General features: G+C 40.7%; 1 protein-coding gene across 6 annotated transcripts in view; it reads left to right on the forward strand.

The window, feature by feature from the left end:
- FARS2 (phenylalanyl-tRNA synthetase 2, mitochondrial) overlaps positions 1–23,237 on the forward strand; it is a 522,892-nt gene that overhangs the window by 172,270 nt on the left and 327,385 nt on the right. For all 6 annotated transcript variants that reach the window (XM_032341009.1, XM_032341010.1, XM_032341013.1 and 3 more), the window contains one exon: positions 20,256–20,387. In XM_032341009.1, coding sequence (XP_032196900.1) covers positions 20,256–20,387 — 132 coding nt within the window. The remainder of the gene's footprint in view (positions 1–20,255; positions 20,388–23,237) is intronic.

The following is a 23,237-nucleotide window of genomic DNA, read 5'->3' on the forward strand; positions in this document are numbered from 1 at the left end:
GTGCTTTGCTTATTTTTAGAAAGATGTAAAGAGAAAGCTAGGGGATTTTTTTTTTTTTTAAATCATGACCTGTATTTTATTTTTTAACTTATTTTATTTTTTTGAAGATTTGATTTATTTATTTGACAAAGAGAGAGATAGCGAGAGAGAAAGAGAGAGAGAGAGAGAACACAATCAGGGGAGGTGGCAGGCAGAGGGAGAGGGAGAAGCAGTCTCTCCGCTGGGCAGGGAGCCCAATGTCAGGCTTGATCCCTGAACCCTGGGATGTCTAAAGGCAGACGCTTAACCGACTGAACCATCCTGGCATCCCCAGTCATGACCTGTATTTTAAAAAATGTTTAGAAGATAGAAGCCTAGCATGGTTAGGATTCTCTTTTAGTCTCTTTTTATTCTTATGAAATTTTTAAAGGAACAGCTTTACTGAGTTATAATTGATACAGAATAAGCTATACATATTTAAAATGTACAAGCTGCTAAGTTGACATTCAGTAAACTGAACACATGTACACACTTTTATGAGTTTTGACATATCTATGCACCTGTGAAACGACCAGCAGAATTAAGATAATGACCAGGTCTAATACCCACAGTATTTTCCTCCTGTTCCTTGGTGAACTCTCCTTCCTGTTCTTCTTTACATCTCTTTATCCCAGGCCATCAGTGATCTACTTTCTGTCACTATTGATTAGTTCACACCTTCTAGATTTTCATAAATGGAATCCTATGATATGTACCCTATTTTGGGGGGAGGGACTTGGCCTGTTTCACTTACTATAATTATTTTAAGATCCATCCATGTTGTAGTATGTATCAGTAGGTAGTTTCTTTTTATTGCTCAGTGGTATTCCATTCCATAGTTTGTTTATTCATCTACCCATTCATGTTTGTTTATTCATCTACTCATTGGTAGACATATGGATCATTTCTAGCATTTTGCTATTATAAGTAAAGCTATGCACATTCATGCTCAAATCCTTGTAAGGACACATGCTTTTATTTTTCTTTGGTGAATACCTAGGAGTGGAATGGCTACACCATATGGTAGTTGTATTTTAACTTTCTAAGAAACCACTTAACTATTTTCTGATGCGGTTGTACCATTTTATATTCCTTCCAATAGTGTATGAAAATTGAAGTTGCTCTACATCTTCAACACTTGTTAAGTTCAATCATTTTATTTTATTTTTATTTATTTAGTTTTTGAGAGAGAGAGAGAGAGGAGAGGAGGGGCAGAGGAAGAGGGAGAGAGAATCTTAAGCAGGCTCCATGCCCAGTGTGGAGCCTGAGGCAGGGCTTGATCTCATGACTCTGAGTTCATGACCTGAGCCAAAATCAAGAGTTAGACACATATATGAGAGTCACCCAGGACCCGTGGTCAATCATTTTAATTTTAGACATTCTAGGAGTATAGTGGTATGTCAAAGAAGCATTCAGCATATATAAAGAAGACCTCCAAATAAACAAGTGAAAATCAACCTAAGAGAGAAATGGGTGAACATTTGGTGAAGATGACAAATGGTGTAGCTAGAATGACTAATGAACATAAGAACAAATGTTCACCCTTATTAGTAACAAGGGAAAAGAAAATGAAAACCACCATGAGTTATCAATTATCATATTTCATATGTAAAAACTTACATACCTAACATTTATAAGTGTTGACAAAGATACAGAAAAATAGGATAAAATACATAGTGTTGGCCTTATGTAGGCCTCTCAGTTATCATTCCCTCAGCTGGAGCTCACCTACTACTCTTTATTTATGTCTATTTTTTTGTAACTCCAGATTTCCTACTTATGTGTGAATTCTAACTGTATTTACAAAGGTTCTTGTTCTAGTTCATTAAGCCTCCGCCTTGTTTTAGCAAGGCTTATTAGAGCATCTCAACTGCTGTATTAATGCCTTGCTAATATAATATTTAAGAAACCACTAAATAATCCTATATATTCTTTATATTCCTGTATTTTTATTTTTTTTTATTATTTTTTAAAAAATATTTATTTATTCATTTGGCAGACAGAAATCACAAGGAGGCAGAGAGGCAGACAGAGAGAGGAGAAAGCAGGCTCCCCACCGAGCAGAGAGCCCGATGCGGGACTCGATCCGACGACCCTGGGATCTTGACCTGAGCCGAAGGCAGAGGCCTTAACCCACTGAGCCACCCAGGCGTCCCAATATTCCTGTATTTTTAAAAGGAGCACATCAACTTCCTGCTAGTGTCTTTTTCCAGGGGGAAGAAAATGTTATTAGGGAGGAGGTGCAAATCAGGCTTCCCAGTGTGTTCATAGTGTTTTATGAAAATTAAAAAGAAATGAAGTTAAATATGACAAAGTGTTATGATTTCATAAAATTGAATGGTGGGTGCATGGATGTTTGCTATTTTCTATTTCTGTCTCTTGGTATGAAATATTTTGTATTGAAATGATGTATTATAATAGTAAAACAGGTTTCAGATAGAGATTGCTGGTAGGAAAATCCTATTACAGCCAGCTTTTCTTTACCTTCATGATATAAGAAAGGATCTGTGAGATTTCCAGCAGTACTATTATCATTTAACACTGGGAAGCAGGGAGATTCATGTGTTGATCAGGCCATTTTCAAGGCAGGTTAGGGTAGACGGGATGGCAATAGTGGGTGGAGAGATAGTGTTCCTTCTCCAGTAGCTTTATAAAGAGATTCAGGACCATCTGGATTTTCCCATTGTCAAACCATGGAAAGAATTGTCTTTAGAGCCCTCTCCATTTATGCCTCGCAACATATTTCTTTCTTTCTTTTTTTTTTTTTTTTTAAGATTTTGTTTATTTATTTGACACAGCGAGAGAGGGAACACAAGCTAGGGGAGTGGGAGAGTGAGAAACAGGCTCCCCGTAGAACAAGGAGCCCAGTGTGGGACTCAATCCCAGGACCCTGAGATCATGACCTGAGCCAAAGGCAGACGCTTAACAACTGAGCCACCCAGGCACCCCTTTGCAACACATTTCTATCATCAGATGATTTGCAGTTGGTGAGGTTTAGAAACTGCTGCCTTTTAGGTAAGTGAGTGGTTCTGAACAGGCAGGGAGCCTCCTTCCTTAAATGCTTAGTATTTGTGTTTCTCCTACACGGTTATTTTTCATTCTTTTCTTCTCCTGTCACCTGGTTTAGTTCTCCCAGGCCCTTTACCCTTCAACTGGATAATTCTTTATTATTTTTTGCCCCAACTGAGTAATTCTTATTTATCCTCTAGTGTCAACTCTGATGTCCACCTACCAGGAACATTTCCTCGTGCTCATGCTGAGTCCTAGAGGAGCTGCCTCTTCTGTGTGCTCATCTAAACTCTCTTTGGGGGTGGGTTTTTAGTTTTCAGAGCAGGAAGCACTATCGGATTCTGGCACATTGCGGTCATCACAATATTGAATAAGTGAGACATAATCTCTTGTTTTCAAGGAGCCGTGAATCTTGAATCCCTGTGAGAGACCGGGAAACACGAAGTGTTATGAGAGCTCAGAGGCGAGGCACCTCCTCTGAGATTTGGCACATGCCCCGGGATGGAGGATGTTAGCTGACACTATTCGTTGAGAATAAGCACACAGCAGTGCAGCATTGAGGAATAAAGAACAGAAGAGAAAGGAAGGAAATGGTCAACAGAAAAAAAACTCATGTCCACTGAGAGAGGGTGGTGTCCAATCAGAAAAATTAAAGTTCTCTTTTCTCTACTTCGGAATCTTTAACAGGTTAATTAGTGCTTTAAGCCTCAGTTTTCTTTGAACTTTTAAAAGCCAAGGTAATAATACTTGTTTCCCATGAAAATAAAATGAGATAACATATGTGAAAGGTGCTTCGTAAGGAAAAAATGTTAAATAAACAAGTAAATATGAAAAAAAGAAGGGAAGAAAAATGAGGACACGGCAATAAAAACAGAGAGCTTGTGAATAAATGTAATACAAGGAACAATAGTTATGGTTGATTTGTCTTTATTTTGTCTAAGGATATGAGATATGGCTCCCCACCAGGCTGGCACAGCAGCCAAATGGGTTTTGCTGGTCACCTTCCTGTCCCCTCTGAGCACCAGCAAATATTTTAAAAAGAAAACAATGTTCTAGACCTTGTATAGATTATAAAATCTTCCCAGGGGCCTTGAGGATTATTTTGCTGAATATGGTGCTGGATTTCCTTTATGTGATTATTTTTAATATTTGTATTTGAATAGCATTCAAAATCATGCCTTGAGGTGAAGGTTTCCAGGTAGCGAGCGGTTTTCCTTATAAAAAAACATTTCTGCAGCATATGATTTCTCTGACTGTGGTGCCTAACTTACATAATGGGCATGCTCTTGTTGAGAATCTTAACTTTTGAAGGAGCCGTGAAGTTGCAGCTTCTCTATTTCAAACATTTGCTTTATTTTAAAAATGCTATTAGCCTAGACTTTTAGTCTTCAGATTTCATTACAGATCAGAGTCGCTCTTTTATAAATCTTTGAATTCACTTTTTGTTTGTGAGACAGAGTTGCAGAGTTGTGGAATGGCATTGAAGTAAAAAACCAACTAGCTTGGAGAATACATGTTGTTCGGTGCACTAAAGTCTATCTGTGATAAAAAGCCTTTTATATTTTCTTGCCCTCCAACCATGAGATTATTTTTAACCCCATTCACACGGTAGCCAAATACCCTGAAAATCCTTTAAGACACATTCTTGCGTAACCCCGGCATATCTTTGCCGTGTGTATTGCCAGGGGAGCCGTTGCCAGGAGGGGTATGTGAGCCTGTCCCCAGGTGTGTTTACGTGTATAGACCATCTGCTAAGATGCTTCTCAGGTTGGATGCTTAGCAGGGTGGGAAGGTGCGTCAAACCCAGGTCCATCTTATGAACTACAAGGGCAAGGGGCTGTGGATCATAGGAAACAGGTGCCGTGTGCTCTCCTATAGTTCACGCTGAATCTTAACAACTCCCGCAAGACTCTTGGCTGTTTCTTCTGCACTCCGGAACAGAAGTGCCATGTTCCTACTTCAGGCATTTCAGAGGATCGTTTAACTCTTTTTTGGGGGGGCGGGGGTGCTAGTTTCTGAGCAGACCTGTCCAAGTACAAACAATCTGGGTGTCATTTAGATTAATAATAGCTTTAATTATGATAATGACAGCGCTAGAGGTTAGACATTTAACAGTGTCAAAGGCTGCACACGGATTGTTTTGTTTCGACCTGCATCTGTGATTATAATCTCCATTTTTTTTTTTTTTTAAAACAAGGGAACCTCCACACGGAACAATGCAGTGCCGTGATCACACAGCCGGGAAGTATTAAAGCCGATTTTCACCCCATTGGTCTGATTTCTGGGCCTACGTTAGAGGTTAGCTCTTTTGAAAAGATTGAAAGTTTATCATTTCAGTAATATTTCAGAGACTGTGAGGTCTAAAAAAGCCATGATCTCAAGACAAAAACAAAAACAAACAAACAAAGCAAAACTGGGCGTCTCCCTAGGCATTCTCTTGTGACTCTCCATACTCCTACTCCTATAGCTAGCTGGGGTAGAAAGCCCTCTTTGCTGCATCATACAGGGTTACATTTTAAATACCAAAGATCATTTAAAACTTCATATTCAGTCTTTCTTTACTTAGCCAATGAGCAGTAACTGCCTCAGCAGGGCTCACAATTATCCAGCGACTCATTTTATATTTGTTTTTATGGTCTAAGCCTGCTTTCCACTTTTTTGATGTTGTTGTTATTAGTATCATCTTCCTTTGTTCTTGAAAAGCAAAATTAAAAATCAGAACACACTGTTTCCTTGTGGCAATTTGTTGTTATTACAGCTGCTTTCGTTTCGGGTTTGTTTTTTTCTCCCCTGCCTCTCCAAAGCAGGTTTATTATTTTCTGCTCACATTTCAATTGCGCCAGCATCCTGAGGCTGAGCGAGGTTACCAGTTTAGAATCAGAAATAAAATAACCCTTTAGACTGTTTTCATGCTTCTGGCATTCGCTGCCATTTTTAACGTTTCTAAATTGTTTCCCCAATATTTTATATCCGATTTGGCAGATCGTTTCTTTCAGAGCAACTAAGGTGGGGGTTTAGGATTTCTAACATTTTAGTTTCACTTTCTGTCCTTCAGGATTTACAGCCCTTCTTTGGCACAGTCTTGCTAAACACTGGACTTATCATTTAGAAGACATTGGCCTCATAGCACAGTTTAGATGAGCTAGTCTGATGGAGAAACGGACTGTCATCCTCTGCTGTTGACTAGATACGTTGCCGTGGGCAGGTCAGGTCTCCTACCTTTTGTTTCAAATAAAAAAAAAAAGACCTGTGATGGCTTTTGAGGTGCATGTCCCAGGATTCCCTCCAAGGACCCTGGCTGTTGGGAGTGCAGACGGCTTCCAGCTGTCGGTTCCTTTGGGAATTGCCTCAACTGGGGATTCCCTCCTTGCTCAGGAGCATGGCTTTCCCAGGGCTGCCCACATCTAAAGACTGGTTGTGGCAGAAATAGAAGGGGCCAGCATTTGACCCACCGCCCTACCATGCCACCATGATATTAGGCCACAATGCCATGAGCCCACTATGGGGCAGTTTTGATGGGCTAAGTTCCAGAGCTGTGATGAGGTTAAGGCTTTGTTGGGCCTGATTGCAGCTCACTGACTTCCTTCTGCCCCAAACTGTTGTCACCTTCTTCCTCCGTAGTTGTTGGTATCTCCAAAATAACCTTTTTATCAACCCAGCCTACATATGGTCTCATCCAACATAAATATTCTAGGGCTCTGTATTGTGAATGTTGTCCTGGTCAAGAGCAAATCAGTTGTTGGGGCGCTTGGGTGGCTCAGTGGGTTAAGCTGCTGCCTTCGGCTCAGGTCATGATCTCGGGGTCCTGGGATCGAGTCCCGCATCGGGCTCTCTGCTCGGCAGGGAGCCTGCTTCTCTCTCTCTCTCTCTCTCTCTCTGCCTGCCTCTCTGTCTACTCGTGATCTCTCTCTGTCAAATAAATAAATAAATAAATCTTCAAAAAAGAAAAAAAGAGTAAATCAGTTGGTAATAAAGGTCCCTTGACTTCCGTATCTTTTCACATGTGTTTTTTTCTATCTATCAATACTTGTTAATATAAATTAAGTGAAAGTAGTTGAGAATAACAATTGGGTTTATAGTTGTTAATTCTACTTTGTTCCTAAAACTGAATCAAATTAAAAAAATTTTTTTAAAGATTATTTATTTATTTATTTGTCAGAGAGAGAGAGAGAGGGAGGGAGCATAAGCAGGGGTAGTGGGAAAGGGAGAAGCAGGCTTCCCACGGAGCAAGGAGCCCAATGTGGGCCCCGATCCCAGGAACCTGGTATCATGACCTGAGCCAAAGGCAGATGCTTAATGACTGAGCCACCCAGGCACCCAAATTTTAAAAAATTTAAGCATGTTACTTTGATGATTTTTAAATCCGCTTGTTTGGGCTGTCTGGTGTCTGATATGGAAAGGGTTGTGTTTCTCAGAGTACTCCTAGGAAGTTAAGTAGCAAGGCACTTTTTGCCTTTGGCCAGTGCTAAGTTGCCTGGCTGACTGGGGCTTGGATGTTTTCTAAGCAGGCTGCGCTTATAATAATTTTGGCTGGCATGGTCAACTTCTGTGAGTCTTGGAATCACTAGCTATGAAATGGGGATATGGAGTAACTAGTGTCGTATCCACTAGGAGTGTTCAGGGGAAATACGACATCACCTAGAATCCGGTGGAAAGAGACCTAAGACAGTTTTTTTTTTTTTTTTAATATGTCTGGTAAATGGAGAAAATTTATTTTATAGTTGACATTTCTGGCCAAAGAAATTGGTACAAGGAAACCTATTGGGAGAAAGCTTGAGATAGCCATGATTGAATTGAGCTGGAATATTTTTATGGAGCCTAGAAAAGTCCACAATTCTCTGATTGGACAGGGGCTAGGGAACAGGTTCCCTACTCTAGATAAGTAGGATGTTGAAATTGCTTGGGGTTTTATGTAAATGAAATAAAATTATTGGACCTTGAGGTACAGTGAAAAAAGTACTTAAAATTTTAGGGATACTATAATCAAGGTGACTAACGTGCCAGGAACTGCACCTGTTACTTAGTGTTTCTGCTTGTAGGTGGTTGATATACAGGCAACCAGGAAAACGTTAAGATTTATGGGAGAGGGAAATTTCCTTCTCTACCTTTTAGGTTCATAGAAAGCTCAAATTCTTGCTTCATTTCTTTCACTTCTTCTGTGGCCTCTCTTGTAACTCTAGCTCTGTCAGAAATGGATAATCAACACCAGTCTAGTTATCTAAACTCTGTTATCAACCGCTCTAATTCCTTTGCACCCTTGACTTTCTCTGCTTTCTTGATAAAGACCTAACCTTGAATTGATACTCAGATCAACTTTTTCTGCTTCTCCCTGGTCAGCTCACCACCAGTCTCTTTCTCAGTGATGCCAGGGCACTCCCATCTCACCTTTCCTTCCTGTTAGAGGAGAAGCTTGTCTGTTGCACTAAGAATGATCAGGTGACTAGGTGTGAACTTCATGCGTATTTGGCCTCTTGATCTCATTCTTAGATTCCTGCTCATTTTCTCTTAGAACCATGTTTCCTTAATTATATGTTCTTTCAGTGTTGATTGTTTTTTTCCTTCTTTGTTTCCTTTTGAATAGTTTCCATTACTCTGTCTTCAAGTTCAGCAATTATTTTTTTCTGCAGTGTTTAATCTGCTGTTAATTCCAGCCATTGTTCCTTTCTTATTCATTCCGGTTGTTTCAGTTAGGGTCTTTTTAATATCATTTTTGTCTCTACGTAACATTTTCAATCTTTCTCTTAACTTCTTGAACATACTGAATACTGCTATGATACATATTTCAGTGTCTTTTTTCTTTCTAGTACTTATGTTGTCTGTGTCATTTGTTATGAATCATTATTTATTTTTCTCTACATTGTTTTGTTCTTCTTTGCATGATAATGTTTTGTGGAATGCCAGGGAGTATTAATTTTACCTTGTAATGCTATCAGTATTTTTATATTCCTCATAATATTCCTGAGGTTTGTTCTGGGATTACTTAGAAATACCTTAATCCTTTGGCCCTTCTTGTTAAGTTTTGTTAGACAGGACAGTGTAGGGTTTCAGTCCACAACCAATGTAAGACCTGTTTTAATACTATAACTGATAACCCATTGATTATTAGGTTTTCTGCTTGGCTTTAGGAACTGGCAGTATTCTTGGTCCTTGTGAGCTCCCAGAATTATTCCTTCTAACCTTTTTGTATTGTTTGTTCTCTGGCCTTGGGTAGGTTCAAGTACTGACAGTATTCGGTTGAGTACTAGAGGGGTATTTTCTTTTTGCAGATCTTCATGGTTCTCTGTCTATATAGTCCTCTTCTCTCCTTCACTCTCTCCTACAAATCCTTGTTAACCCTGATTTGTCCACACTCCTAGCTCTGTCTCTTCAGCTTGGGAAAAGTTCTGGGTTTTCTGTGTTCTCTATTGGGGCAGTGTTAGGGCTCACCTCCCAGGAATCAGTTCCTTTGGTTACTTGATGTCCAGTGTCTCGTGTGGCATTTTTTTGTTTTAGTTTCTCACATGGAAGGGTAAAACTGGTTCATTATTCCATGTTGTCTGGACATGGAAGTCTTTCTTTTTCATTTGACACTGTGACTACTCCTTTTTTTAGATGTAGATTTTCCTCGACTTATGGGGTTACGTCCTGATAAACCCATTGTAAGGTAAAAATATCCCAAATAGAATATGCATTTAATATACCTACCCTGTCAAACACCAGAGCTTAGCCTAGCCTACCGTAAATGTTCTCAGAACACTTACGTTAGCCTACAGTTGGGCAAAATCATCTAGTGCAAAACTTAACTGATTAAAAAAAAAAATCTTGAGTGTCTCATGTAATTTGTTGAATGCTGCACACTGAAAAGGAAAAAACAGAATGGTTGTATGCATAGAGAATGGTTGGAAGTGTATCAGTTTATCCTTGCGATCTCATGGCTGACTGGGAGCGGCATTTTGCTGCAGTGCATGAGCCTGGGAAAAGATCAAAATTCAAAATTGGAAGTACAGGTTCTACTGAATGCATATCACTTTCACTCCATTGTAAAGTTGAAAAATCATAAGTAGAAGACCGTAAAATAAGAAAAGAAAGAAATATACCTTTTCTTATTTTTCTTATACCTCTCATCACTTACTCTTTTTGTCTTTTTTTGGCTTCTTTTTTGATGATGCTTAATGTTTCTAACAGGAATTCTTTGAAGCTGGCAGCTGACGTTTTCCTTCTCCAAGCAGAATTTGATAGGGAGATTGCTAAAATCTTAAAGTTTTGATGTTTTAGATCAGGTTTACAAAAAGATTGCCTTATGATTTTTTTTAGGACAACTCAGTGAATTGTGTTTTATCTCTTATGATATTGGAAGCATACTTATTTTAAATGTCAGGTTGTCTTTTTTTTTTTTTTAATTTTTTGAAGATTTATTTATTTATTTCAGGGTGAGGGAAGGGGCAAATTCTAAGCAAACTCCCTGTTGAGCACAGAGCCCTCCATGGGCTCAGTCTCAGGACCCTGAGATCATGAAGCTTGAGCCAAAACTGAGAGTCAAATGCTCAACCAAGTGAGCCACCCGGGCACCCCTAAAATATCAGGTTGTTTTAGAAAATTAATCTCATCTGGAGTGAATTCATGTTTGATAGTTGGTTGTGTTGGTTGGCTTACTTAGCATTAGATTTATTCATGTACTTTAGAATTTTGGTTTGCAGGTACCTATTCATAGTGGAGGATTTTTGTGTTTTTCTTCATTTCTCTGTTTTCCTCCCTCTTGTCCTCTCCTGCTTTGCTATTTCTCCCTTACATGTCTTTGCAGTTGGTTTCCGTGTAGCTCACTAGGCCTGAAATCCAGAATGGACTTAGAAAGATCTGTCAGTTGTGCTAACTAGCTCTGATTTAGGGGATGGCCGATCCAACATCTATGGCTTGGATCTCTGAGCCTATAGCTCTTCAGACCTCCTGCCCCAGGCTGTATTTGGTGAGTTTTTGTTGCTCTTGTTTTACGAGCATGGAACTTATTCCAGTCCAGCACCTGACTCTAAGCTTTTAGCTTCCCTCTGATCCCAAGCTAGTAGTACGTTATCCTTCTGAAGGCAGGCTCCTGGCTCCTTTTCCCGAGTGTTGACCCTGAGCCCTGCAGCACTGTGCTTTCTCCCCTCTCATGGTTTTGCATTTCTGTTCTGCTTCTAGCCTCTGGAAGCGTTTCTTTTACCTTTGAATGAAGATTGTTCCTTTTTGGTTTTTTCCTTTTTATCATCCCTGTTGTAATGTGTTAGAAAAACAAGGAGTCTGCTGGTGTCATCTTGGTCTTATGAGGGCCACTTTGTGTGGAAAGCCAAGTTAGTGTAGTTTTCGTTGTGTGCCGCGGTGAAGGGCAGCATAGGGCTTTATTGTCTGATACCTGGTTTTGAATTCTGGTCGTGGCATTTACTGTGTAAACTTAGATACGTAAGCTGTTGGGACCACCATTCCTTCTTCTGTGAAATGAGCATAGTAGAAGTTACTGAGCAGTGTTCATGCCAGCCTTATACCAGTGTAAGGATTAGAGATAACATGCAAAGGATTTAGCACAGCATCACAGGAAATGAACAGCAAATGCTGATTACCTTAGGAATGCAGTTTAGAAATGCTTATTTTTTTCATATTTTTATAAAAAAAGGTGAAAGATTTTAGATTATTGCCTGACTTTCAGTGACATTCAATTAAAAATCACCCATTTGGTGTTTAGTTTTTCACGTACTTTTCCTTACTGAATTGTCACCCAAATTCTGTGAGTATTCTTATTTTAAGCAGCATGGAGGCAGTGAGGGTAAGGAACTTGCTTGGCTAAAACGGTGGAGCTGGGATTTAATCCTAGACCGAGGCTCGCTCTTTCCATACATTATGACCCACATACCCTTGTCTCTTTGATCAGATTTGTGGAGGGTAGAGTGTGAGCGTTCTGTCTAGAAGGTTTGTCTGTGTACCATCCTTTGAGAATGGTTGGTGAGAAATGTTGAGGACCAAAGGGCCTGTGGCTTTTTGGCTCACCCTAAGCCAGATTGCTGTAAGCTGGCCCCTCTGCTCCCTGCATAGCCAGAAAACAGTCACTTATCCTTGTGTCTCTGACTCCATGCCCACGTTTGGAAGGAGGGGTCATTAAATTGTGCTGTGCTCCATTTTTCAACCCATTGTGAAGTCTAGAGATGATAATATCATTTTCAGATCTAAGCCCTAATCAAAAGAATGCCTCTGTCCCTTGTTCAGGGCAAGAGCCTGAAACAACATTTCACCACACCGGTCTTTCCACCAAGTGCAAGATTGTAATGATGATAATAGCTGTGTGATCAGTTACACTCTCACTGTTGGTGATAGAAAATTCTGGGTTTTTCTTTTTCCTTATTACTTTGGGAATGTCTTAGCCGAGGGAGTCATTGTGGCTGAAATAGTGCTGATAGCTTCTGCTGTATTCTGTGGAGGTCCCACACCAGAGAAGTTTATTGCCTTCTTTCTCTCTCCGAGAGGGAAAAGGTAATGTTTACTATTAACTGTGTAGTGGGACCGATTCTATTCCACTTAGCAGTCTGCAGTCCTGGACTTCAAGCGTATGTGGCTCTGTGGACACACAGGATATCATGGTGTGCTAAAGAGTCACTGTTGCCAGGTTTCTGAGGCCCTGCATGGGGAGTTTGCTGTAAGATGTGATGACTTCAGGCTGCTTGGGGGGTGGGCTTTGCGAATGGAGTCAACATTCATATTCCCACATGGCTGCCTCGAGCCATGTGGTTACTTAGTCCAGAGGATACTCTTCTTATTTGTTGGGGGAGAGACAGGAGACACAACCAGACAGCAAGGTTGAGGAACTCAGCAGGAACCTGGGAATCTTGTCCATGGTGCTCAGCTGCATGGGAGCTGCACAGGGAGGTCAACCTGGGTGGTCTTGTCTCAGCACCCAGCAGATACCCTGAATGTTCAGGCCGGACTTGAGCTCGGGTTTGACTCTTTTCCTAACTAGTTACTAGTTGTGTGTCCTTGGCCCTCTTGAAGAATATTGAGTTGATGGGAGTGCAAAATGGTACAACCCCCACAGAGGACAATATTAGAACTATAATGGTATTTCCTCTTTGGCCAGCAGGGTAGTTTGTTGCGGCAGTGTTATTCCAAGCAGTATGATGGGTATAATTCAACTATAAAGGTCTTCTTACATAAATGTGGCAGAGCCACTTGCTGGAACACTGTGCAGGAGAAAGGAAAGGAATGAGGAGGTACGTGCTGTGTGTGTTCAGGTGGAGAGGGCTCTAGAACGTATCATTAAATGAAAAAAGCCTGGTGTAGAACAGTGTGCAAGAATGCTGTCTTTTATATAAGAAAGGAGGAAAAATAAGACATCCGTGTTCATATTTGCTTGTATCTATCTGGTGATAAGAAGTTCAGGTCTAAGGGAAGGGTCCAAGAGGAGGCGGTAGGACAGGGACAGGGATGCAGTGAACCTTTAACTGATGCCTATTTTTCCCCAGTTTTATTGAGATATAACTGACATACAATGTTGTAATAGTGTAAGGGACACAAAATAATGACTTTGTGTGTGTATATATTGTGAAATGATCACCACAATAAATATATGGTCACAAAAGTTTTGTTCCCTGTGAGGTCACTGAGGCTCTATTATATAGTAAAATGTATCCTCTCACAGTATTTTGATTTTGAACCCTGTGAACATATTATCTATTAAATTTTTTTTAGAGAAGGAGGGCGGGGAGAGGCAGAGGGAGCGGGAGAAAGAAAAGCCTAAGCAGGTGCCACCCCCAGCTCGGAGCCTGACATGGTACTCAATCCCATGACTCAGAGATTGTGACCTGAGCTGAAATCAAGAGTCGGATGCTTCACTGACTGGGCCACCCAGGTGCCCCAAAGTAATTTTTTTTAAAGAAAGCTGTTAGAATAGAGAGATGTTGAGAAATCTGAAAAATAAAAGTGCCTGTATGCTGCTTGCTCTATTTTCAGTTTAATTAAACAGAGGCAGAAAAGATGGAATTGTCAAGTAACTTTGACAGTGGTGGCCAGGTAATTTCCCTAGTGAGACTGTAGTCATCAAGGATGATCTTAGTTTTTCTAAGAATTTATTTCTAGCCTTTCATCCTCTTTCTCCCCACCTTGCTTTCCTTCCTTAGATGGGAAGGAAGCTGAATGCTGTGCCAAAAGCGTCAGGAGCAGCCCTGGTTAGCAGCGCGCGACGTTCTATTTCTCAGCTTCCAACCAATGAAAAACCTGCTGAAAAATTAATGCCCCATAGCTTTTATTAATTGCATATTTGTATAGTCAGTTTAAAAAATTATCTGCTTCAGTGGAGGGAAGCTTTGATAGGATATATAAAATCACGGGTACATGTTCTAGTTTGGGCCATCAACCTTTTAAAATCCAGATTCTCAAACTTCTGGGTGGTGGGTCTGATAGCAAGGTCTCATATTTAAATATAAGGGGTATGGGAAACATAGGGAGACTCCCTCAGTGAGCCAATAAGACAGGACAGTGAACTGTATTATATGAGATCTATGATGAAGGTGGGTTGCGGGTGGGAAGGAATGACACCTGTTTAATGCTTACGGTACGTCAGGGCGGTTAAGCACTGCAACATCGAAAAGGAGACAAGGGTTGGTGGGAGGACACTCCCACACATCCCCTTTCCCTGTGTCCCTGCAATGATTTTCCAGGGATCCAGCAGTAAAGAGGCTGATATGCAAAGCAGATGAAATGCAGTGCTGCCTTTCCCATGCCCCTGGTTCCCTGTGGTTGGCCGGGACAGGTGCTACCTCACCAGAGTGGGGAGAATTAGACTTCTAGCTACCCCTCTCCTGTTTGAGCTCACAGCGCTACGCTGCAGGAATTTTCACTAATCATATCGGAGGTCCCAATTGACTTTGTGCTCTCGTCATTCCTTTTTTTTTTTTTTTTTTTAAGATTTTACTTATTTATTTGACAGAGAGATATGGTGAGAGAGGGAACACAAGCAGGGAGAGTGGGTGAGGGAGAAGCAGGCTTCCCACTGAGCAGGGAGCACCATGCCGGGTTTGATCCCAGGACCCTGGGATCATGACCTGAGCCGAAGGCAGACGCTTAACCGACCAGGCGCCCAGTGCTCTCTCTTCATTCCTACATAAAGTTAGTATCCTCATTTAGGAGAGAAAGCACAGTGAGTGTCCACATTGCCAAAGAGGATCTCTGCCTTTGAGAAAACCTGCACTCCTCTCGTAGGTTCTTTATCAAGACCCTGGTGAGATAGTCGGCATGATACACAATGGAGAGAAGAGGCAGTCTCAGAAAGGTTAATTAACCTGCCCACTGCTTCACAGGAAGAAGGTAGAAATCTGAGACTCAGATCAGGTTTGGTTTATTCTCAGGTGTTCTTTCTTCTACTTGGTTTTCAGCTAAAAGTGAAGGTGTATAATTTTTGACAGGTGCTATAGTCTCGCAGAGTTCTAAAGTAATTTTTTAAAAGCTATGAGTTTCATTTATAAATATGGTTTAGTAAATCATTAAGTCCAAACCAACCAACTAGGGAAACAAAAAACAAAATAAAAAACTTTGGCATTATTTTCCATTAGATATATAACACCTGTGCATTTAATTTCCTTCTGTCATCCCAATAAGAGATTGGGTTAATGCATGATGAATCCATATGATTTGGACATGCTTTCAAAATTTTCCTCTAGTAATATGTAACACAAAGTACATAGTCTTTAGTGGATTTTTTTTGCTGACTCCTGATACATGGCATGTGAATTAAGTCATACTAAGTTTTTAGCTGGCTATTCAGTATCACATCTTTTAATACAAGCTGTATGTCAAGATGCTTTTTCAACCCAATATATTATTAATTCTTACTATAGTTTTGAGGTTATGGGGAGAAAACAAGAAAAAAGTGTAACATAAAAATATTCAGTAAGGGGCACCTGGTGGTTCCTTTGGTTAAGTGGCTGCTTTCGGTTCATGTCATGATCTCAGCATCCTGGGATCAAGTCCCGCATCAGGCTCCCTGGTCAGCCGAGTGTCTGCTTCTCCCTCTGCCTGCCACTTGCCCTGCTCGTGCGCTCGTTGTCTCTCTCTCTCTCTGACAAATAAATAAATAAAATATTTTGAAAAAACAGTATTCAATAAATGATTCCACTGCTAGTGGTTGAAAAAAAATTAATGTGTCAATGTGACTGGAATTTAAATTGTTAGAAAATATAAAAATTATGGTGTTTTGGCAAAAACTACACATTAACTAATAGGATTTACTTTCAAATAAGGACCATGTGTGTTTGAAATAGAGCTACTGGCTTCCCCAAAACTGGCGTTTCATATATTTTTGGCTCTTGCCTGATGTTGTGGAGGAAGCAGAATTTAAGGACTGAAGTCTTTAAAGAAGTGGAAAAAAGATGATAAATGGTGTATGGATTTGGCATTCTTTGCGAGGTCATATAGATTTAAAAAGGAGACTTTTAACAAAGGATCCACAGAGGTGAAGAGGATTAAAGGTGTTCTAACCGCATTGGATGTAACTTTTGCTAATCTGTTCTCTTAGATTCGGTGATATTATTGTGAATGGGTTCTGTTCCACCAGGCAGTGATACTAATCATCTTCATGTATTCTGAAGAACTTTGGTTAACTTCCTGCCTTTCCACACTGCGGGTGGAGTTTCAGTGTGGGGCAATTACTTTCCTTGCTCCAGACAGATGCCTAAGGCCAGGACCTGAGCAAGAAGAAACCCAGGGCCGGGGTGACTGAGGTCTGAAACCAAAAAAGAGCAAGGGTTGATGCAACCAGTACACGGACATTTGATCCTAAGAATTTATGTAACATTAAAAACACTTTAATCCAAAGTATCATTTTTCTTACTTCTAGAAGTGGCCAAAACCCTTCAGTGAAAGAATGTTCCCAGAGAAGGGGCGAGATCTTCCATCCCTTTCCAGTTCATTGCTCATGCTCTGTTGACATCGTGAGCACCAGCAGTGCAGACACGTGTGTGGAGAGAGTCCTGTCTATGCAGGTTTCACTTCCCATAGACTTTATGCAGTAGGGCTTTAGTTTGAGCTTAATACAAATTAATACAAATTGAGAATAGAATTACTTTAATCAACACTTGTGATTATTTTCAGGGCTTAGTAATATCTGAAATAATCTTTCTCTCTGACTAGGCAGGGGACTTAAGGTTTTACAGGTGTGAGATATAAAGCAATATAAACTAAATTCTGTGTGGGGCGCCTGGGTGGTTCAGGCAGTTAAGCATCTGTCTTGGGCTCAGGTCCTGATCCCAGTGGTGGGATCAGTCTCCCTGCACAGCGGGGAGTCTGCTTCTCCCTCTCCTCCCCACCTGTGCTCTCTCTTACTGTCTCTGTCATTATCTCTGTCTCCCTCTCTCTCAAATAAATAAATATAATCTTAAAAAAAAAAACCAAAACCTAAATTCTGTGCATTTAACTTGTCCAAAGGAGTAAAATAAGGATATGCAAGGAATATTAATTTGTGTAGACCTCACCTAACTCTGTTCCAGTTGATTAATCATGTAAGGAGAGAATCATACTCTTAACCCTGAGCACTCATCCTGCTTTTGGTAGAATTTGATCCAAGCCATGTAAACAAAATTGGCTTTTCTAAATTGTTTTCACTAGGTGATTTGTGCTTATCTGCCAGGAGTTACAAAAAAGAGTGATAAAAATGGTTTCTCTGCTAGTCCGTCGGTACTCAGTTATAGATCCCAGTGCTTCACACATTTCTGTTGTCCAGCAGGACTGCCCTTGCAGCTTTTTAATAAAACTGTGGTGGTGGGGGGGTGCGCCTGGGTGGCTCAGTGGGTTAAGCCTCTGCCTTCGGCTCAGGTCATGATCTCGGGGTCTTGGGATTGAGGCCCCTGTTGGGCTCTCTGCTCAAGGGGTAGCCTGTTTTCCCCGCACTCTCTGCCTGCCTTTCTGCCTACTTGTGATCTCTGTCTCAAATGAATAAATAAAATCTTAAAAAAAACAAAACAAAACTATGGCAGGGGATTGTTGGTCTCAGAGATGGACCAACACACAGGTGTACTGATGCCTTTTTCCTCAGAACTTGGGGGTGAATAAGCACCTGCTTTGCACAAAGTGGCTTCTGTACAGAAAAGTCAGAGCCAATCAGGGGACCTGAAGACATTTCTCCAGTGGCCTGCAACAGGACCAGCTTTTCTCCCCCCGTTAGAAAAACTGTTGATGAAATCGATCCAGTAATAAGAAGGAGGGAGCTAGGGGCGCCTAGGTGACTCAGTCCATTAAGGATCCACCTTTGGCTCAGGTCATGATCTCAGGGTCCTGGAACCGAGCGCCAGGTGGGGCTCCCTATTTAGTGGGTAGCCTGCTTTTCCCTCTCCCTTTGCCCAATCCCCCCCCCCTCTCCTACCCTATCCACCCCCCCCCCCACACCCAGCTCATGCTCTTTCTTGAGCACAAGCACTCTCTCTTAAATAAATAAAATGTTAAAAAAAAAAAAAAGAAAACTATCGATATGTGAATCATGGGTGAATCTTAAAATCATTCTGCTGAGTGAAGGAAGCCATACCCCTCCCCCACAAAAATACATGCTGTATGATTGCATTGTTATAAAATTCTAGGAAATGCAAACTCCTTTTGTAGGGACAGAAAGGAGATCTTCAGTTGCCTAGGGATGGTGGGGGTGAGGAGAAGAGGTAGGGGCAACAGGCAGGTTGGTAGGGTTACAAAAGGGCACTAGGAAACTTTTGGGGTTGATGCTTATGTTCATTATATTGATCGTAGTGACAGTTTCATGATATATACATGTCAGCGTTTGTCAAATTTTGCACTGTTTTATGTCCAGTGTAACATTTGTTTCAGCGTATGTGTGACAAGAGGGGGAGGTATGGTATTACTCACTTGTTACGGACAGCAGGTAAGTAAGAAAATAAAGGCAACTCAAATGTTCTTAGAACAATGAAACAAAAATCTACCTTGTCCTTTGTCATCTGGGGCATAGGAAAGGCCCCCATGTTTCATAATTCTGTTCCCATGTGCTCTTTGATTCTTGAAATACCTCCTTTTGATGGGCAGGGAATTATATTTTAGTGGCCAAGAGCATGAGTTTTGGAGTCTGGCAAACTTGAGTTTGGCCTAGTCACCTGCTAGCTGTGTGCCTTTGGGCAGGACACTTGACCTATCTAATTGTCTTTTTCCTTACCTATGAAGTGGGCTGACAGAGGCATAGTAAGTCCTCAATAAATGGAAGCAATTCTTGTTATTATTTTTTTCATTTCACATTCTGATTCCCACAAGGTTTAAAATACAGATAGTCTTGGTTGAGAAAAGACAGTATTTTCAATTCATAGGAGGTCATGTTACCATGGAGAAATGGAATCAGGAGCATTGCTTAAAGAAGAGGAGAAAGATCATTACACGAAGTGAAGGGAGCGTGGGCAGGAGACCGTAGTTGATTTGTCAGCTGCCTACTTTTCTGTGTTCCTCACGGTGGGCATCTTGCTACCACGTGACCTTCTCATCTGCTTTTTCTGTTGTTAGTGACTTCTGCTCTTTGCAGGCTTTAACTTTTTAATTCACTAGTCTTTTTAGTCTTTTTTAACTTTTTAATTCACTAGTCTTTCCCTTTGTCAATTAATATCATTGTTTATGAGTGCCATGTTCAAGATTGCTTATTGAGAAATTTATTCTATCATTTACTAGTTCACTTGTTTAGAGGTGTGAATATTTGTCATTCCTCTGTAGAAAAAAATTTTGACTTTTTAGATGTTTTGCTTACACTTAGCTGATCTTATTTAATTTTGTATTAGTTCTTATAAACTTTATTTAAAAAATACATATATATACTTATGGAAGTGAAAGTTGATTAGTGTATCCTAAATTGGTCATATTGTTGATAAGTAAGTTTGCAGCATACATAGTAAAACTCCTTTTTCTTTAACTCTGAAAAGATATCATTATCACTTAAAGAACTAGCAGAATCACCTGCTTTCCCATGATCTTGACCTAATTTTTTCCCTCTGCCAGGTGTTTGCAGGGATTTGACAAGTGATTGATTTGGTTTTAGAGGGTCCCGGAGCTGCACAAAGTGTTTTTCATATTGAAAAAGACATGCCCAGTTTTTCACAAGTTTTAAGATTTATTGCCTCCCCCTTACGTTTTGCAAATGAGTTTGTTTGCTATTTATTTTACTCAGTGTCGTAATTGTCATTAGCCAAAGGGCAAGCTTGATCATAAGGAAGGATAGACTGCCTTTTAACACTATCTGTTTTTATTTGGTACCTTTGCAGGACTGGACATTAGATGGGTAGACTGCTACTTCCCTTTTACTCATCCTTCCTTTGAGATGGAGATCAACTTCCATGGAGAATGGCTAGAAGTCCTTGGCTGTGGGGTGATGGAGCAGCAACTGGTAAATTCAGGTAGAAAAGAATCCAACATTTTATTTATAGGCTCTCTTAAAAAAGACTTTCTTCTCCTTTAACTTACTTTGCATACTCATTTTCATATGCATTTACATACCCCTGTGGGGATTGCCTCACCATCTTTCTCTCCTCCTGTTGCCCTCCAGACTTATCCCTGACACTTAACTCTGGAAGAACTTAATTTCTCACATCTAATTTCACAAAGATTTCTTGTTTTTGCAGAGCTTCCTCATTACCATTTAAGTGTTGGGCTTGCACTTCCTAATTTCAAATTTGTTGATATGTTGCTTTGCAATTACCCTTAGACATTCAACGCACATCAGAGGAGTGCAGTTTGTCAACTATTTAAGAACAAGGTCAATGTATAATCCTTTTTTGTTCTTATTTCATTGATAATAGGGCCCCAGATTCAAGATATTTCCGAAACCACAACAGACTACAATATCAAAATACTCAGACCTGTAAAGTTGTGTTGTTTACTGCCCTGGTGTTGGCAGTGCTACCTGTTGGAGGTTAAGTGGGAAAATGAGGCTCTCATTATATCCGTATCTGCAGGCACTTGAGAAAGATCTTTACAGCTCTTCTCTGCAGGACCATTGCATAATAAAAATGAGTATTTCTCAACTTAATTTCAGGCTATCTTTTTTTTTTTAATCACTATCTGAATGTAATTAAAGATTATTTTTTCAGAGTATCAGTCCTCCATGGGAAGTCAGTTGGGATTGGGCATTTGAGCAGGAGCTCACTGCATAAGCAGTAAGGGGAGGGAAGCTTATGTGGACTGTACTGTGTCCCTCCTCACTTCCCAGAGTAGGACATTTGCTCTCTGGCCTTGGAGGGCAGTGGCTCTGATCACAGGGCCTCGTGCAGCTGAATGCAGAAGAACAGGCCTTCTGGATGACTAAGAAATGTGAAGAGACCATGGGTAAGGTCATGGGGTTGGAGATTAAGGATGGACTGAGACAGAAGAGATGAGTGGCCAGGAAGTACAAGATTTGTGAGACCGGAGGCCTGGCTTTCCCTTCTGGCTTATAGGTAACCTCTGTCTGCAGGGGCCTGGACTCAGCTCACAGAGGCCTTTCCATTCTGCCAAGGAAGCCTGGCGGAAGGTGTAGCACAGTGCCAGATGCTTCTTGGATGGTTTTCACTTATTTGAAGATCTGACCTAGACAAGAGGGATAGAGAGGTCGCATTATCAGGGGCTGTGAATAGAAGTTGTGAGGCTTGGACCTGGGTGTCTGTCTTAAGTTTTCTGTCATTTGACCACTGTCAAATGTGTCTTTGGACGAGTGGCTTATTAGCCCCTGTGAGTCTTCGTTTTCTCATAGGTAAATGGGCACAATGATACCTCCCTCAGAGTTTCATTATGAGGATTAATTGAGGTGATACGTGTAACATGCCTATTACCACAGGGTCTGGCACATAGTAAACCTTGATTAAAATTAATTGCTGATGTTGTTTTTAATTTTTTTCCCTCAATGGTTAGAGCCATTTATCAACAGAGAATCCCTTTAAAAAGGAAATATTTAACCAGAGACTGTTCACCTATCACAGAACTGATTTCTAACTAACTGGGACTCGATTACCTCTTTGATCTTAGTCATCTTAGTATCCATGATTCTAGTTTGAGAGATTTTAGAAGGAAAAAGAAAATTAAGAATAGTAAAAGACAACAGGACAATCAGACAGTAGGTGTGTAATACACATCTTAGTAGGAAACACAAAATATTAGAAGCAAACATGTAAGATTTAATCTCTTCCTGAGTAGGACCTAGTTCCGAATACTACTGTGGTGTTTTTGTTTATTTTGTTTCTTAGAAGATTTCGAGGAACCCAGGCTTCCTTCCAGAAGTGTGTGTTGTCAGGGGCCAGAACTGGGCTGGTCCGGGGACGGTACATGTCAGTCGTCACTGGGAATCGTGCTTCCTTCTGCCTTTTCCAGTATCCTTGATGGGTTTTTATGAGGTTTATTCATGCAGTAATTGGCCGAATACAGTTATCTGAAACAGGTTTCCAAGTCATTACTGCACATTAATGAGACTGCTGTTCTACAAATAGATCAGCCATGTCAAGTACACTTGAAGGAAATGACAAAGTGAAAGGAAAAAAAAAATAAACAAAACCAAACCAGGACATCTGAGATGCAAATATTTTTGAGAGGTTCACACTCCTGGTAGAATGTGCTTTAAGTTGGTGGGAAATTGTACAGATAAAATTGAATTTAAGTATCTTGCGAGAGAGAGAGAGACAAGAAAAGGAAGAAGAGACGATTTTGTAAAAGAAATTCTGTGTGGGCTTTGCTATTTGAACTTGAAGTTATTGTGACAGAGTTCTGCTCTGTGTTCTCAGACTTGGATATGTTTTGACATCTGGAGTTAAAATATTTTAAACTCTGTGCCTCGCAGTCACTAAACCACAGGCATTATTTGTAAGAACAGCTAATTTTCTGTTTTCTGAGTTCCTGTGGCTTTGAGAAAGGCAGACTGTGCACACCTCATCCCTCTAATTCCATTTTGCTATTCCTCCCATCTCTGCTCTGACATTTTGTTCCTTCCCAATGACCTCCCCCACGCCCCACCCCCGCCTGGTCAAATAGAACTTCCATGGGCGCCTGGTGGCTCAGTGGGTTATGCTCTCAGGATCTTGAGCTCAAGCCCTGTGCTGGGCATGGAGCCTACTTTAAAAGAAAAAAAAAATGACCTTCCAAGAAACACCAAAATGGATGTTTTTTGATCTCCTTCTTTAGAGGTCTCATAGAGGTGCAGGTAAATGTGGAAGGAACTGGAAACCAGAGAAGTCCCGATGGGATGGTGATCTAGCTGCCACACCTGAGCCCTTCCTGTAGGC

Source organism: Mustela erminea, chromosome 4 (genome assembly GCF_009829155.1).
Source record: "Mustela erminea isolate mMusErm1 chromosome 4, mMusErm1.Pri, whole genome shotgun sequence".
Taxonomy (NCBI): domain Eukaryota; kingdom Metazoa; phylum Chordata; class Mammalia; order Carnivora; family Mustelidae; genus Mustela; species Mustela erminea.